Below are 16435 nucleotides of genomic sequence, written 5' to 3' on the forward strand. Positions count from 1 at the left end.
AGAATTGGAAATGTAGTGGATGATGAAGAAGGTCAACTCAGAGTGCAATGAGATCTTAATCAGATGGGCCAGTGGGCTGAGGAGTGGCAGAATAGAGTTTAATTTAGGTCAGTGAGAGGTGCTTCATTTTGGAAATGCAAGTCAGGGTAGGACTTCTCCACTTAATAATAAGGTCCTGGGGAGTGTTGCTGAATGAAAAGACCATGGAATGCATGTTCATAGTTCCTTGAAAGTGAAGTCGCAGATCGATAAGGATAGTGGATCAGGCATCTGGTATGCTTGCCTTTAATGGTCAGTGTAGGAGTTAGGCCATGTTGCAGTTGTACAGGCCATTGGCTAGGCCATTTTGGAATACAGTGTGCAATTTTGATCTCCTCTGCTATCAGAAACCCGAAGGGGTTCAGAAAAGATTTACGAGGGTTGGAGGGTTTGAGCTATAGGGAGAGGCTGAATGGACTGGGGCGATTTTCCCTGGACCGTTAAAGGATAAGGGGTGAACTTATATGGAATGAACTGCCAGAGGAAGTAGTGGAGTCTGGTATACCTATAATATTTGAGAGGCATCTGGATGTGTATATGAATAGGAAGGGTTTAAAGTGAAATGGGCCAAATGGGACTGGTTTTGTTTCGGATATCTCATCGGCGTCAACAAGTTGAACCAAAGGGTCTGTTTCCGTGCGGTACATCTCTATGACTCTAAAAGAAAAATGTTTTCTCCTTGCCCACCAGCTGTACTTGCGAAGCCTCCAAAGTTCATATGCTCTCCATCTGTACTCGGGATCATTCATACAGATACTTGACATCCAACGTAACGTGCAACTGGCTTCATGTCAACAATTCTTCAACTCCATGGGCTTCCTAAGTCATTCTCGCTGTTGCACTCTGTTACCAGGCCTGAAATGCTTCATAGCATGGAATATAAATTCTACTGTGGAGGATCCACAAGGTTCTCTTCTGTAGGAACTGCTGACTGTCTGCTCAAGCTGCCTTCCTAATCAAATCTACTGCTGGTGTGTAGGGGGCAGCTAAATGGATTCCAATCACTTGTTACCACACTGCCACCATAAATCCTCACCTCTGCTCATTTATGTAGTATGAGCTGTTTGTTAAATTGGCCGCCAACATTTTTTGTATTGGTAGAAATGTATAAAGCCAGCTTGGTGTCGTGTAGTCGAGGAAAACCACTTGATACTCGAAGAGAAGAGGATCTTATCTAAATGACAATTTACTCAATTACAGCAAGTATGTCCAACTTACATTAATAAGATATTGTGAGAAAAACCCAGATGCGTTGGCCTATTCCTTATCCTAACCTGCTCTTGCCTCAAGTCCATCATGTTGGGTGATAATTTAGGCGTTTCTTAGCAATAATGCCTTCGGGCCCTTCCACCAAAGCCTCCTAAAATGGACCCTTGTGGGGTCACAAGCTATGAGTCTTGAGCTCTGAGGCAGCAGTTGCCTTCATGGAGCTCTGACCATGTTAGGAGAGTTGTACTCCTGCATGAGGAGGTTCCTGTTTTTGGTCCCTGCAAACCCTGCTCTCTCAGTTCTCACTGAGGAGTTGTGACAATTTTCAAGCCTTAAAATGGGAAAAGGTTTGGGGAACACTGTCGTACACGCTTGTACACAGAGTAGATGTCTGCTCCCCAAAGTTGCACGACCAAGACACTCATTGAGTTGGTGACGAGCAGTACTTCCCATTTTAGAAGTTCTGCTTATTGCTAGAAAAATGGGAAGATTTCTAATGAATGCAGCAGCCTAGATATGGACATATATGCTGAGTAGTGTATTGGTTTGTGGTCAGGAAGCCTGTGTGACTTTTAGATTTTAGTATGCTTCAGGCAATGTCACATCAGCTCACATTCAGATTATTTTATTGTAATGCTTTGCCAAACATGCAAATCGTGGTGTTTGCATATACTCAGTAATATAATTTTGTGACAAGGATTCAAACCATAGCGTGTATTTTATTTTAAGTTGCTTTTGTCTCTAGCAGTAGTTAGCATAGTTCAAAGAAACAAGGAAACGCTACTCTGCATCAACCCATTCAAACAACTTGCAAAATGTTGCTGGGATTTTGCCTTTTCAATAGGAGAAAAACAAAAGCTGTCTTCCCTAGTTACCACGAGGCCATTCCCTCCCCTTTGGGATTGTGTTCAGCATGGACTGGTCAGACCAAAGGGTTTGTTTCTGTGTTGTATGACTCTATAAAGTTGGAATGGGTAAGAATATCGATGATAATGGGAACTGCAGATGCCGGAGAATCCAAGATAATAAAATGTGAGGCTGGATGAACACAGCAGGCCCAGCCGCATCTCAGGAGCACAAAAGCTGACGTTTCGGGCCTAGACCCTTCATCAGAAGAATATCAAGGAGGCTCCCTATGGAATATTGACAGGAGAGATGAAGATGACAAAACATGTTTGGTGGTGGCAAGCTGCTGGGTGTGGCGAAAATGGCTGAAGATGATCCTTGGGAATGTGGAAATTGGTTGGATATGCCAGGTAACTTCATTGTAATATTGGCTGAAGAGTAAATATGGCCATGATGCTGGAAATAACACCTCTGCTTTTTTTTTGTTCATAATTGAAATAGCGTCAGTTTTCTGAAAGGGAAGACAATCCAGAGACCCAGATAAAATTCTTGGGACCTGGATTTGAATCCTGCCGTGGCAGATGGTGGAATATAAATTCAATAAAATATTTGGGATTAAGAGTCTCATGATGACCATGAATCTATTGTCAATTGTCGTAAAAACCCACTGGCTCACTAAAGTCCTTTAGGGAGAAAATTACCATCCTTACCTGGTCTGGCCTACATGTGATTCCAGACCCACAGCAGTCCGTTTGACTCTTAACTGATCTCTGGGCAAATAGGGATGGACAATAAATGCTGCCCAGCCAATGACATTCTCATCCTGTTAATGAATAAAGAAAAAAAAATAAAGAAGTCCCAGCTGCCTGCTCCTAGCCCCTATCCGTCCAAACTTTTCTTATTCATGTGCTTATCATTTAAACGTTGTAACTGTGCCCGCATCCGGCACCTTCCTCAGGTAATTCATTCCACACACAAACCACCACTGTGTAAAGAATTTGCCCCTCATGTCTTTTTTAAATCTCTCCCCTCACTCTTTAAATATATGTCCCATAGTCTTGAAATCCCTTATCCTAAGGAGAAGACACCTACCATTAACCTTATCTTTACCCCTCATGATTTTATAAACCTCTGTCAGGTCACCTCTCAACCTCCTATGCTCTAGTAAAAAAAGGTGCAAATCTATCCAGCCTTTTTTTATTAACTCAAAACTTCTATACCCGGCAGCATCTTGGTATGTGTCTTCTGTACCCTCTCCAGCTTAATAGTATCCTTCCTATAGTACCACCTCATGGCAACTTCCCATGCAATCATTGAAGGTGCAACTACTGCACCTCCCAGTCGCGAACCATTTCCACTCCCCCTCCCATTCTTTAGATGACATGTTCATCATGGGCCTCCTGCAGTGCCACAATGATGCCACCCGAAGGTTGCAGGAACAGCAACTCATATTCCGCCTGGGAACCCTGCAGCCTAATGGTATCAATGTGGACTTCACCAGTTTCAAAATCTCCCCTTCCCCAACTGCATCCCTAAACCAGCCCAGTTCGTCCCTTCTCCCCACTGCACCACACAACCAGCCCAGCTCTTCCCCTCCACCCACTGCATCCCAAAACCAGTCCAACCTGTCTCCGCCTCCCTAACCTGTTCTTCCTCTCACCCATCCGTTCCTCCCACCCCAAGCCGCACCCCCATCTACCTACTAACGTCATCCCACCTCCTTGACCTGTCTGTCTTCCCTGGACTGACCTATCCCCTCCCTACCTCCCCACCTATACTCTCTCCACCTATCTTCTTTTCTCTCCATCTTTGGTCCGCCTCCCCCTCTCTCCCTATTTATTCCAGAACCCTCACCCCATCCCCCTCTCTGATGAAGGGTCTAGGCCCGAAACGTCAGCTTTTGTGCTCCTGAGATGCTGCTTGGCCTGCTGTGTTCATCCAGCCTCACATTTTGTTGCATTGAAGGTGTAATGCTTGGTTGGACCTTAATTTCCTCTCTCTTTATCAAAGACCCTAGGCATACCTTCCAGATGAAGCATCACTTTTCTTTTTCTTCACTCGATCTAGCCCACTACATTCACTGCTCACAGTGCGTCTCCTCCACACTGGGAAGACTAAACTGACTCAGTGACCACTTTGTAGAACATCACCACTCTGTCTACAAGAGTGACCCCAATGTTCCTGGCCCTGCTGCAATGTCCTAGAAAAGCCGAGCAGAAGCTAGGGGAACAGCACCTCATTTTCCACTTTATCTTCAGGACTCAATATCGAGATCAGCAGACCATGAACTCTTGTCTTCCATTTTGATAAGCCTCCCATCCACCCCAAAGCTGTCTTTGCATGGGTTTGCTGTCAGCTCACTGATCTATTTTCTGCAATTAATACATATCATTAACACTTACTCTTCATCCGTATGTCTTCTCTGTAACCAGTAGCATTCACACTTGCTTTTGGTCTGGAGCTTCGTTACTATCCGTTCTACCTGCTCATCTCCCCACCATCCTACTCCATCCTGCTCTGTTTTTCTACAGGACAAATCCCACCACTTTTCCAGCAGCCTTCACTTTCAAATAAACGTCATATTGGACTCAAAAACATTAATTCTGTTTCTTTCTCCACAGTTTCTACCAGACCTGCTAAGGTTCTACAACACTTTCTATTTTCATATCAGGCCATTTCCCCTTTGCTGTAACTGTGGGGTTTTAGCTGTAAGTGTGAGTTTGCCGTATAAGGCTAGTCACCATACTTCAGATAACACAATTCTTCAAACAATATTTCCTCAACTGTAGAGCATTTTGAGATGTCCAGAAGAGGCACATTGCACACTGTCTCCCTTTCAATACTTCATTAGATACTCACCATCAACCAGAAATCAGTGTGTGAGTCATTTTGATTCCAATTGTTATATGTATTTGAGCATTTGTAAGTTCTGATGAAGAACAGCAAGCACTTCAATGTTATTATAGGTATGCAGATATCAAAGCATTGACTAAAACCTTTTGGCATAATTTCAAATGTCATTAGCACCTTCTTAAATTGCAGTTCTGTAAGATGCTTCTACTATTTTTGGCAGCATTCCACAGAAATCTGGAGTTTTGTGTAAACACTTCAAACAATGCAGGGAAAAGGCTATAGTAATTTTCTTGTCAACCACAGTGAGTGTAATTGTGTAGTAAGAGTTGCTTGTAAAATGTTCCAGTCTATTTCCTTGCACCAAAGGATGAAAGAATGTCATGACAGTTATGACAAGTGTGTACCTTAACATTAATCAATGTGAAAGCTTTATCTTTGTGGATTTCCGAATATCTCTGACAATATCCTGGTTCAACAGGTCCACAAGGCAGCACTCAGTTGCGAACAGTTAATTCACGTCTCTGGCAAAGGAGACACTTTTGATGCGGAACTGTATTCCATTATGTGGACTCTGTCCGCCTCTTTCCCCTGTTGTCTCTTTGACCCATGGATGTGCAAATTAAAATTATTCTTATTACCCCTGTGGCATGGTGAAAATGGTGGAAGCTGTATTTGAACATGGGATTCAATTGTCATTTTAAGAACAGTAGAGAGGCTCACCATCTGAATGAAAATTCGGGCCAGTGCACTTGCAACAAAGCACCGTGACACGCTTGACTCCTATTATGTCTGTGTCTGATGCCATTGCTTTTCAGTTTGCTCTACTGTCTTGCTTGGTAGATTCCCGAGCCAACACTGAAACAACAGAAACTCAAGTTCAAATCTGTGTAGCTGTTTGAAGGTTGTCATTACATCCTTTTTGTGGTCCAACCAGGGATTTTCTGCAGGTCTGTGGGAGGATCTGTACAACAACAGCAAGTTGTATTTATAGACTGCTGTTGGGGAAAAAAGCATTTCGAACCTTTTCACAGAGTAGGAAATAACAGGAGGGTTAGAAAAGGTTGGCCAAAAATATGGATTTTTAAGAAGGGTCTTGAAAAGATTTTTAAAGAGTGGGAGGTAGAGGAATTTCAGCAGGAAGTCAAGTGGCTGTAGGTCGCTGCCCTTAGGATTGGTGTGGACTTGTTGGGCCGAAGGGCCTGTTTCCACACTGTAGGGGTTTTATGATCTATGATCCACACCTCTCCTTTTGTACCCCTAATGTTCAGGTTCCTCGTGAACCGGTAGGGATTAAAAGTGGTCAAGGCTCGCAACTGTTTTAACTCTTTGATGCAGCGTCAACAAACTTACAAACAACAGTGCCCTGCATTTACAAATGAACTTGCAAAAGTCAGAAACCTGCTCCTTTCCTAAAGTTAAATCAGTAGCATGCTCACAAACACTGTTCTTTAGTGTTCACTGCTGTTTTTTTGTTCATTTTGGCTGCTTACTACTTGAAAAAAACACATTTCATTGTTTAAAAAAAATCAAGTCATGTTGTGAAACAGATTGTTGCAAAAACCTCTTCCCCAATTTTGACCTTCTTACACATTATAACAATTTCATGAGTAGTCCATTACCAAGGGTTTGTTGATCGAGAGAAAGGAACATAGGAATAGAAATCAGCTGGATAGCCCTTCCAGCTTTCCCTGCTATTTAACACAGTCATAGCTGATCGACCACTTCACTGGCTTTTACCCATAATATCTCCATAACACTGTATATTACTGGTAATCATAAACCTATCAATATTTATTTAAAACATACTAAAATACTGAGCTTTCTCTGCTGTCTGGTGTGAAGAATTCCAAAAAGATCTACAGACCTCTGACTGGGGGAAAAAAAGTTCTCCTGATCATGGTCCTAAATGGTATGCCCTTTTTTTTTGTTGAGCCCTCCCCCAACCCCCAACCAATTGTAGGCTCCCCAATTGGGGGGGATGAACTATGAGCCATCTCGACCTACATCTACCATGTTTATCCCTTGAAGTATTTAGTAGTTTCACCTCTCATTCTTCATACCTGAAAGAGAATACAAGTTAAGTTTAACCTATGTCCCCGAAGAAGATAGCCCCGCCAACGTTGGAACAAGCCTGGCGAACCTTCATCACACTCCCTCTATGGCAATCCTAGCCTTCTTGAGGTCTAGAGACCAAAATTGGATATAATAATCAGTGTGGTCTAGCCATGCTGCTATACAATTGAGGCAAACCTGCACTATTCTGATACTGTCATCCTCCTGAAATAAAGACTGACAATCCATTAGCCGCCTTAATAGCTTGCTGCAACAATGTGTTAACATTCAGTGACTTATCAACAGGAGCACTTAGGTCCTTTTGCCTCTCTATGCTTTATAACCTCTTACCATTGAAGAAATACTCTGTATATCTGTTAATCCTAACAAAGTGGATCACTGCTCATTATTCCACATTATATTTTCTCAACCGTATTCTTGGCTATTCACAGAAGTCCTCTCCTGTAGCTGCTTCACATCTTTCTCACAATACACATTCTCATTGGTTGCATCAGATTGGTTTCACTTTAGTCAAGTAAATTCCCTGGAACCTGTTACACCTCACTGAATAATGTGCTGTAAAATCAAGCTCCGCTACTGGTGGAATTGTCACAAAAGATTTTTTACCAGATTTACAAACTCAGGTTAGAAAGCATGGACAAGGTTTCACTACATAACAAGATTTACTTTTTATCTCAAGTAAATAGACTGTATGTATGTGTAAACAGTCATGCATTATCTGCACATAACGCTGCCAATTAAAACACTCATGCCCTTCTACACAAGCAGATAAATTGACAAGGAAAATATGTTTTAGGTGGAATATAACTGGGAGGCAGGTTCAATGGTTCCCTTTTATGGTTTGCTGAGGTGGTCCTTTTGATTCTTATGTTGATCAGAACATTGCTTTACATTGGCCTTTCTCCAGATGCTTCTGCTGCTTTGCAACAGACACAGGGTGATAGGTTGGTTTATAAAAGAACTCGAGCTTAAGAGCCACAGCTTACCACAGTTGCTGAAGGAAAGACAAGCTAGTTTTCTTTAAGTTTAACGTGGGTTTTACTTGGAGAGAGATAGCTCCTGGCTACTGGAGATCTGTTTTTTTTTGTATCTTGTTTCCAGCCCCAATTTGCTCAGTAACCTGAGAACTAAAGACTCAGTTGTTGGTAGCCAAAGGTCTTTGTCATTAATAACTGGTTACTAGTCCGTAGACCAGTCAACTTGCTGCTACTCCGCTATATCTGAACACAACCCCTTGGCTCCAGTTCATCTACAACCCAAACTTCAACTACTGTTTGTTTAGACAGTCGTTTAAACTATACCATGAGTGTCATGTTACTTGCTTGTTAAAATGTGCAGCAATCCTTTAAAATATTGGTTTTAAAGCGGATCTTCCCCATTTCAGCATAAATCCACGTTTAGAGTACTTCAATTCTGGCCACCATGCGACAGGAAGGATATTATTAAATTTGAAAGGGCACAGAAAAGGTTTATAAGGTTGTTACTGGGACTGGAAGGTTTAAGTTATAATGAGAGGCTGGGACTTTATCCCCTGGAGCATAGAAGGTTATGGGATGACCTTATAGAAGTTTATGAAATCATGAGGGGTATAGTTCAGATGAATAGCAAACATCTTTTCCTAGGGTAAGGGAGTTCAAAACTAGAGGGAATAGGTTTAAGGTGAGAGGGGAAAGATTTAAAAAGGATCCGAGCGGCAACCTTTTCACGCAGAAGGTGGTGCATATATTGAATGAACTGCCGGGGGAAGTCGTAGATGCAGGTACAGTTACAACATCTAAAAGACATTTTGACAGGCACATGAATAAGAAAGGTTTACAGGGGTATTAGCCAAATATAGGAAAATGAGACTAGTTTAATTTGGGAAACCTGGTCAACACGGACAAGTTGGACCAAAATTACTGTGCTGTTGCAAATGATGTGAGGCATTTTCACACACAGTGGCTGGAAACCTGTAGTTACATTTGCAGTTTATAGACACTTTCTCATTGTGTGGTCTTGGTAGTTTTGTTAGCTCCCTCTTGATTATTATATAAAAGGTTGCTCTATGACATTACCATTGCTGAATCTGCTAGTATCCATTTCCTGGAGATTATTGTTGATCAGAAACTGAACTGTACTAGCCACAGAAATTAGTGGCTACTAGGGCAGATCAGAGGCTAGGAATCCCATAGCAAATTACTTACCTCCTGACTGACCACAGCCTGTCTGCCATCTACAAGGCATAAGTCAGGAGCATGAAAGAAAGCTTTCCACTTGTCTGTATGAATGCAGCTCCAACAACAGTTAAATAGCTTGACATCATCCTGGACTCAGGAGCCTGCTTGATTGACACCATATCCAAAAGCATTCACTTCCTCCACTGCTAACGCTCAGCAGCAGCAGTGTGTACTATCTATAAGATGCACTGTGGAAATTCACCAGGCGTCTTTAGAAAGTACCTTCTAAACTCTAAACCTCTAACATCCAGAAGGACAAAGGCATCAGATATGTGGGAATACCATTGCTTAGAAGTTATCCGCCAAGCCACTCACCACTGAGATCTGGAAATATATTGCAGTTCCTCAGTGTCATTGGGTCAGAATCATTTCTAATGGGACTAGGGGTTTGCCTATAGGTGTACAAGGTAATGAGAGGCACGGATAGAGTCGATAGCCAGAGACTTTTACCCAGGGCAGGATTGACTGCCACGAGGGGTCATAGTTTTAAGGTGTTAGGAGGAAGGTATAGAGGAGACGTCAGAGGGAAGTTCTTCACCCAGAGAGTTTTGAGCGCATGGAATACTTTGCCAGTGGAAGTCATGGAAGCAGAGTCATTAGTGACATTTAAGCGACTGCTGGACATGCACATGGACAGCAGTGAATTGAGGGGATTGTAGGTTAGGTTATTTTATTTTTGGATTAGGATTATTCCACGACACAACATCGTGGGCTGAAGGGCCTGTACTGTGCTGTACTTGTCTATGTTCTATACCAAATGGTTCAAAAAGGCAACTCAGCACCACCTCCAGGAAAAGTAAAGGCTGGTGCAGCCTGCAATGTCCATGTCCCACAAATCCAAATCCAAAAGTACTCAGTACATGTCTTGTCAGGTTTTTCTCATCCTGCAGAATGCTGGGAGACAAAGTTTGACCGATTTCAGAAATCTGTCCTTCACAAACCACGTTTGCTTCTAAACATTGGCTCCTTTTAAGTTGAATGCGTTCTTTTTGAAAGATGTGTTGCACAGCTGAAGTCACAGCGGCCTGTGTGCAAGCCAAAGGGAGAGATGGCTGCTGAGTAATAAATAAATTTACAACACAGTGTGTGAAAAATTAGCTACTGCCCTTGTGTATGAACTGTGCCCGCTGCCAGCATTGACAAATAGTTATGATAAAATAATGGCAATTTAACCAAAAAAACGGAAAGATTTTCACCTTTTGCACCCTCAGGACATTGCAAAACTGGAGCAGTTTTGAGTCCTGTCCCTTGTTGACAACAAATTTGTACATAGCAGGATAGTATTTACCGGGTAACCTCTCTCAGTGATGTTAATTGAGGAATAAATATGAGGATACCTGCAATAGTACAATAAATAAAGGGAAGTGAGAGGATAAGGAAAAGACGCTTAGGTTGCATAAAAGGTAACCATGAAGTATTGTGTTTTAATATGAAGGGTCAAAGAAAAGATTAATCTGATTTGGGACCATGAAAGGTATAGCACATAAATGGGCTATTTAGCCTAACTGGTCCATGATGTTGTTCATGCTTCACAGGAGGAAATCTTCCCAAAACTGAGGACATGGCTGAAGTGTTAAGTAAGTAAGTTGCAGTCATCTTGACTGAAGAGGCAAATTCTGCCAATATCACTATGCAAAGAATGGTTAATAGTAGCTTTTAGAAAGGATCTGAATATTTAAAGAAACATACTGTACAGGAGATTGTTCTATTTATTGAGCAGAAGCTGACTGACAAATAGCCATCCAGTCTAATACGACTTCCTAGCTTTTTGATTATAGCTTTGTGGACTATGGCTGTTCAAGCACTCTACAATTGTTAAGAGGCTTAGTGCCATTACATCTTTTTCAGAAAGTGAGTTCTAAGTCCCAATTACTTGCTGGATAAAGAAAAAAAGATTGCTTTGCCCAATCAGTGCCTCCTGGTTAGTGATCCTTCAACAAAGAGGATTAGGAGCTTCTTATCCACACTGTCTAGGCCCCTCAATTTTATACTTGGTTTCTAATCAACCCAATCAGGCTACCACCTAGAAACCAGCTCCACACTTTGTTATCTTGGATTCTCCAGCATGTGCAGTTCTCATCATCTCTTAACCTGTCAGCTTTCACTGGTTTGACCTATATGTGACTTCAGACACACAGCGGATGTGGCTAAGTCTTAACTGTGCTCCTAAAATGGTTTGGCAAGTTACTCAGTTGTATAAAACTTATAAAAAGCCCCAAACGAATAAAACTTGATGCACCACTTGTCAACGATCTAAGCACTGGAAACAGCAATGGCAAACTCAGCCTTGTCAACTTTGCAGAGTGCTCTTTACTAACATCTGAGAGTTACTGCCAGAATTGGGAGAGCTGTATCACTGACTAATTAAGCAGTAGCCTGACATTGTCTGTAAGGTACAGTTCTGTAAATATGACTGCTTGGCAGCACTGTTACTGTCTTGGTATGTGACCTGCCTCATCAGCAGAAGTGACCCTGCAGAGATGATGCTAAAGTGGTATACATTCAGGAGGGATTGCCTAGGAGTTCTCAGCATTCACTCGAGGCCCTATGAAAATCTTGTGACTGCTGATCAAATATGGGCAAGGAAACCTCCAGCTTATTACTGCCTTCTGCCCCTCTTCGGCTGATGAGTCAGTAATTCTCCAAGTTGAATATCACTTGGTGGAAGCATTGAGGGTGGCAAGGGTGCAGAATGTGCTCTGAGTGGGAATCGTCAGTGCACATTACTAAGAGTGGCTTAGCAGCACCACTGCTGATGAGCTGGTTTGAGTCCAAAAAGCAATAACGGCCAGACTGGGCCTGTGGCAAGTGAAGCGGGAACATCAAGGGGGAAAATCCTATTTGACTACAGTCCTTGTACAGACAAAGTCCTGCCTTCACATTGGGGAAACCTTCCTTTATGTTGTGTAGTACTGTTCTATGCTAAGTGGAGTAGACTACAAGCAGGTCTTGCAACTTGGCTTGAATGGTCTAGTGGACGTGAGCGAGGTATGGCCGAAACTCTCTGTCAGGACGGAGGCGGTGGAAGGGAGCCCAGAATAAAGAGAGGGAGGGGAGGTGAGAAGGAGACAAGGTGGATGCAGGTAAGAGATTATTTTGGTTGGTCAGTGGGAAGGGTGGTGTAGATAGGTGAGTCTGAAGGTGGATAGGTTGGGGGGAGGAGAGATTTTGAAGCTGATGAGGTCAATACTCAGGCCATTGGGCTATAAGCAAAGACTGATAAATTGAGTACAATGTAGGAAAATAGGAAATTGTCCATTCTGGCAGAAAAAATACAAAATAAAGCATGTTATCTGAAGGGTGAACGGTTGCAAAGCTCACCAATGCATTGAGATCTGAATATCCTAGTGCATGAATTGCAGAAAGTTAGTATGTGGGTACAGCAAGCAATTAGTCTTCTCCCCATGCCACCATTAAAATTTAATGAGGAGAATTAAATGTGAGATTCGCAAAGTAATGCTTCAGTTATACTGGGCATTGGTGAGACTGCATCTGGAGCGCTGTATATAGCAGTGGTCACTGTACTTGCAGAAGGATTTTAATGCATTGGAAGCAGTTCAGAGAAGGTTTACTAGTCTGGATTGATTGTTCCCTTGTGAGCAAAGGTTAGACTCTGAAGTTTAGAAGAGTTAGAGGTTACTTAATTGAAACATAGGATCCTAAGAGAACCTGACTGGATGTTTGTTTCCCCTTGAATCTAGAAATAAGGGTCATAGTTTAAAATGACGAGTTGCCTATTTAAGGCAGAGATGAGAAAATATTTTCTCTGAGGGCTGTGAGAGTCTTTGGAATGACCTTCCTCAAAAAGGCAGAATCTTTAAATTTTTTAAGGCAGAGCTAGATAGATTCTTGGTTATTACAGGGATGAAAAATTATTGGGGATATGCAGGAGTGGCAAGTTGAGGTTACAATCAGATCGTCCATGATCTTATTGAATGAAAGAACAAACTGAAAGGACTGAGTGACTTATTCTGGTTACTTCTTTGATATCTACCAGTGGATGACAGCAGTTCATAAGGGCAGCTCACCTCTGCTCTCTAAAAGGTAATTAGGAATTAGCAATAAATGCTTGGCCAGTCAGCAAAGCCCACATTCCCTGAATGAATAAAACAAATTGAAGATAAATATATTGGGGATAGAGCGAAGAATTGACAGTGTTTCGAGCAGTGACTTGATGCCTGCCCTCTTTATGATTGAATCCAATGCCAGATCATCTTTATTTTATCGCTACCATTTCCATGGTAAATGATGTTACATTACTAGAGTTACTGTTCTCATTTAGAAGTGAAAAGCAAATTACTGCTAACTGCTGTTGCTATTTGGATACAAATCACTGTTTAGCTCATTCAGGTATCTTAGCCAGGTTTCACCGAAGTATGAATGTATTTAGGAACACAAAGAGAAGTTTCTGGAAAAGCTCAGCAGATCTGGCAGCATCTGTGAATTAAAAAAATCAGAGTTCTGAGGAAGGGTCACCGGACCTGAAACAGTATCTCTGATTTTTTTTATTGACAGATGCTGCCATACCTGCTGAGCTTTGCCAGCAACTTCTTTTTGTTCCTGATTTACAGCATTTGCAGTTCTTTCAGTTTTTATGAACGTATTTAACTTGCTTCAGAATTTTCATTCAAACTCTTTGTTCTCTTTGTACAGCTCCATCTCTGATATATGTTCAGATCCTGAGTATTCCCAGGAATTTGCAGACTTGCCAAACATGTGAGTAACAATATTTTGGCATATCGCAGATATTTGCTTTCATTCATTTGAAATAATTTGAGCAAAACGTTCTTTGAAATATCTCGCTAGTGCATCAGCAAATGTTTAAACCCTGCCAGCTAAATATTCTGTACTCAGATTTTCAATTTATTCTTTAATGATTCAGTCTCTTGAGCTACACAGTATCATATTAATCCCAATACTAACTAAGCTTCTTAGAGTGTGTTTGGCAGGAGTCTGTGGGCATAAAGGGAATAGAGTTACAGTACAGAGACTGAAGGTGGAGTTCTTGGAAAGGCTGGCATGGAAGAGAAAAAAACTTTGGAATGGGGGAATGCGTTTAAGGCGTGCAACTAAAGAAAATGTGCCTGTAGAGAAGGGGAATAGATCAAGGTGGGACCTGGTGGTGAAAATCATGTTGCTGCTACAACAGGCTGGCATTGGGTCATTGTGCATAATGTATTGCATTGGGGAGCCTTTGGTGAGTTAGAGGACTCACTGTTCATAACTGGGCCCAGAATGTTTGTTCACTTATCCAAGGAGGAGTCATGAGTAGCGAATGTGTTCATAACGAGGTGTAAATATTCTGAAGGGTGGCAGAGAGAGAGAGAAACTACGCTATGTTCAGCAACAGCTCAAGCCCGCAGTGATGTTAGCGGATTGTAACCGCCTGGCCTGGGCAACCAAGAATGATAGAACATTACAGCACAGTACAGGCCCTTTGGCCCTCGATGTTGTGCCGACCTGTCATACCGATCTCAAGCCCATCTAACGTACACTATTCCAGGTACGTCTATATGCTTATCCAATGACGACTTAAATGTACCTAAAGTTGGCGAATCTACTACCATTGCAGGCAAAGCGTTCCATTCCCTTACTACTCTCTGAGTAAAGAAACTACCTCTGACATCTGTCCTATATCTTTCACCCCTCAATTTAAAGCTATGCCCCCTCGTGCTTGCCACCACCATCCTAGGAAAAAGGCTCTCCCTATCCACCCTATCTAACCCTCTGATTATTTTATACGTTTCAATTAAGTCACCTCTCAACCTTCTTCTCTCTAATGAAAACAGCCTCAAGTCCCTCAGCCTTTCCTCGTAAGACCTTCCCTCCATACCAGGCAACATCCTAGCAAATCTCCTCTGCACCCTTTCTAAAGCTTCCGCATCCTTCTTACTAATGCGGTGACCAGAACTGTACACAATACTCCAAGTGCGGCCGCACCAGAGTTTTGTACAGCTTCACCACAACCTCTTGATTCCGGAACTCGATCCCTCTATTAATAAAAGCTAAAACACAGTATGCCGCCTTAACAGCCCTGTCAACCTGGGTGGCAACTTTCAAGGATCTGTATACATGGACACCGAGATCTCTCTGCTCATCTACACTGCTAAGAATCTTACCATTAGCCCTGTACTTTGCCTTCTGGTTACTCCTACCAAAGTGCATCACCTCACACTTGTCTGCGTTAAACTCCATTTGCCACCTCTCAGCCCAACTCTGCAGCTTATCTATGTCTCTCTGTAACCTACAGCATCCTTCATCACTATCCACAACTCCACTGACCTTAGTGTCGTCTGCAAATTTACTAACCCATCCTTCTACGCCCTCATCCAGGTCACTTATAAAAATGACAAACAGCAGTGGACCCAACGCCGACCCTTGCGGTACACCACTAGTAACTGCTCTCCAGGATGAACGTTTCCCATCAATTACCACCCTCTGTCTTCTTTCAGCAAGCCAATTTCCGATCCAAACTGCTATATCTCCCACAATTCCATTCCTCCGCATTTTGTACAATAACCTATTGTGGGGATCCTTATCGAACGCCTTGCTGAAATCCATATACACCTCATCAACCGGTTTACTCTCATCTACCTGTTTGGTCACCTTCTCAAAGAACTCAATAAGGTTTGTGAGGCACGACCTTCCCTTCACAAAACCGTGCTGACTATCCTTAATCAATTTATTCTTTTCTAGATGATTATAAATCCTATCCCTTATAACCTTTCCCAACACTTTACCAACAACTGAGGTAAGGCTCACTGGTCTATAATTACCAGGGTTGTCTCTACTCCCCTTCTTGAACAGGGGAACCACATTTGCTATCCTCCAGTCATCTGGCACTATTCCTGTTGACAATGACGAGTTAAAGATCAATGCCAAAGGCTCGGCAATCTCCTCCCTGGCTGCCCAGAGGATCCGAGGATAAGTCCCATCCGGCCCAGGGGACTTATCTATCTTCACACTCTGTCGGATTTCTAATACCTCTTCCTTGTGAACCTCAATCCCACCTAGTCTCGTAGCCTGTATCTCTATATTCTCCTCACAACATTGTCGTTTTCTAGAGTGAATACTGTTGAAAAATATTCATTTAGCGCTTCCCCTATCTCATCTGACTCCACACCACTACTATCCTTGATTGGGCCTAATCTTACTTTCGTCATTCTTTTAATCCTTAAATACCTATAGAAAGCCTTAGG

The 16435-nt window shown here is 42.4% G+C and overlaps 1 protein-coding gene across 3 annotated transcripts in view; it reads left to right on the forward strand.

The window, feature by feature from the left end:
* rad18 (RAD18 E3 ubiquitin protein ligase) overlaps positions 1-16435 on the forward strand; it is a 227520-nt gene that overhangs the window by 175996 nt on the left and 35089 nt on the right. For all 3 annotated transcript variants that reach the window (XM_048547656.2, XM_048547657.2, XM_059649652.1), the window contains one exon: positions 13890-13952. In XM_048547656.2, the coding sequence (XP_048403613.1) occupies positions 13890-13952 (63 nt within the window). The remainder of the gene's footprint in view (positions 1-13889; positions 13953-16435) is intronic.

The sequence above is a fragment of the Stegostoma tigrinum genome, chromosome 11, assembly GCF_030684315.1.
Source record: "Stegostoma tigrinum isolate sSteTig4 chromosome 11, sSteTig4.hap1, whole genome shotgun sequence".
Classification (NCBI taxonomy): Eukaryota; Metazoa; Chordata; class Chondrichthyes; order Orectolobiformes; family Stegostomatidae; genus Stegostoma; species Stegostoma tigrinum.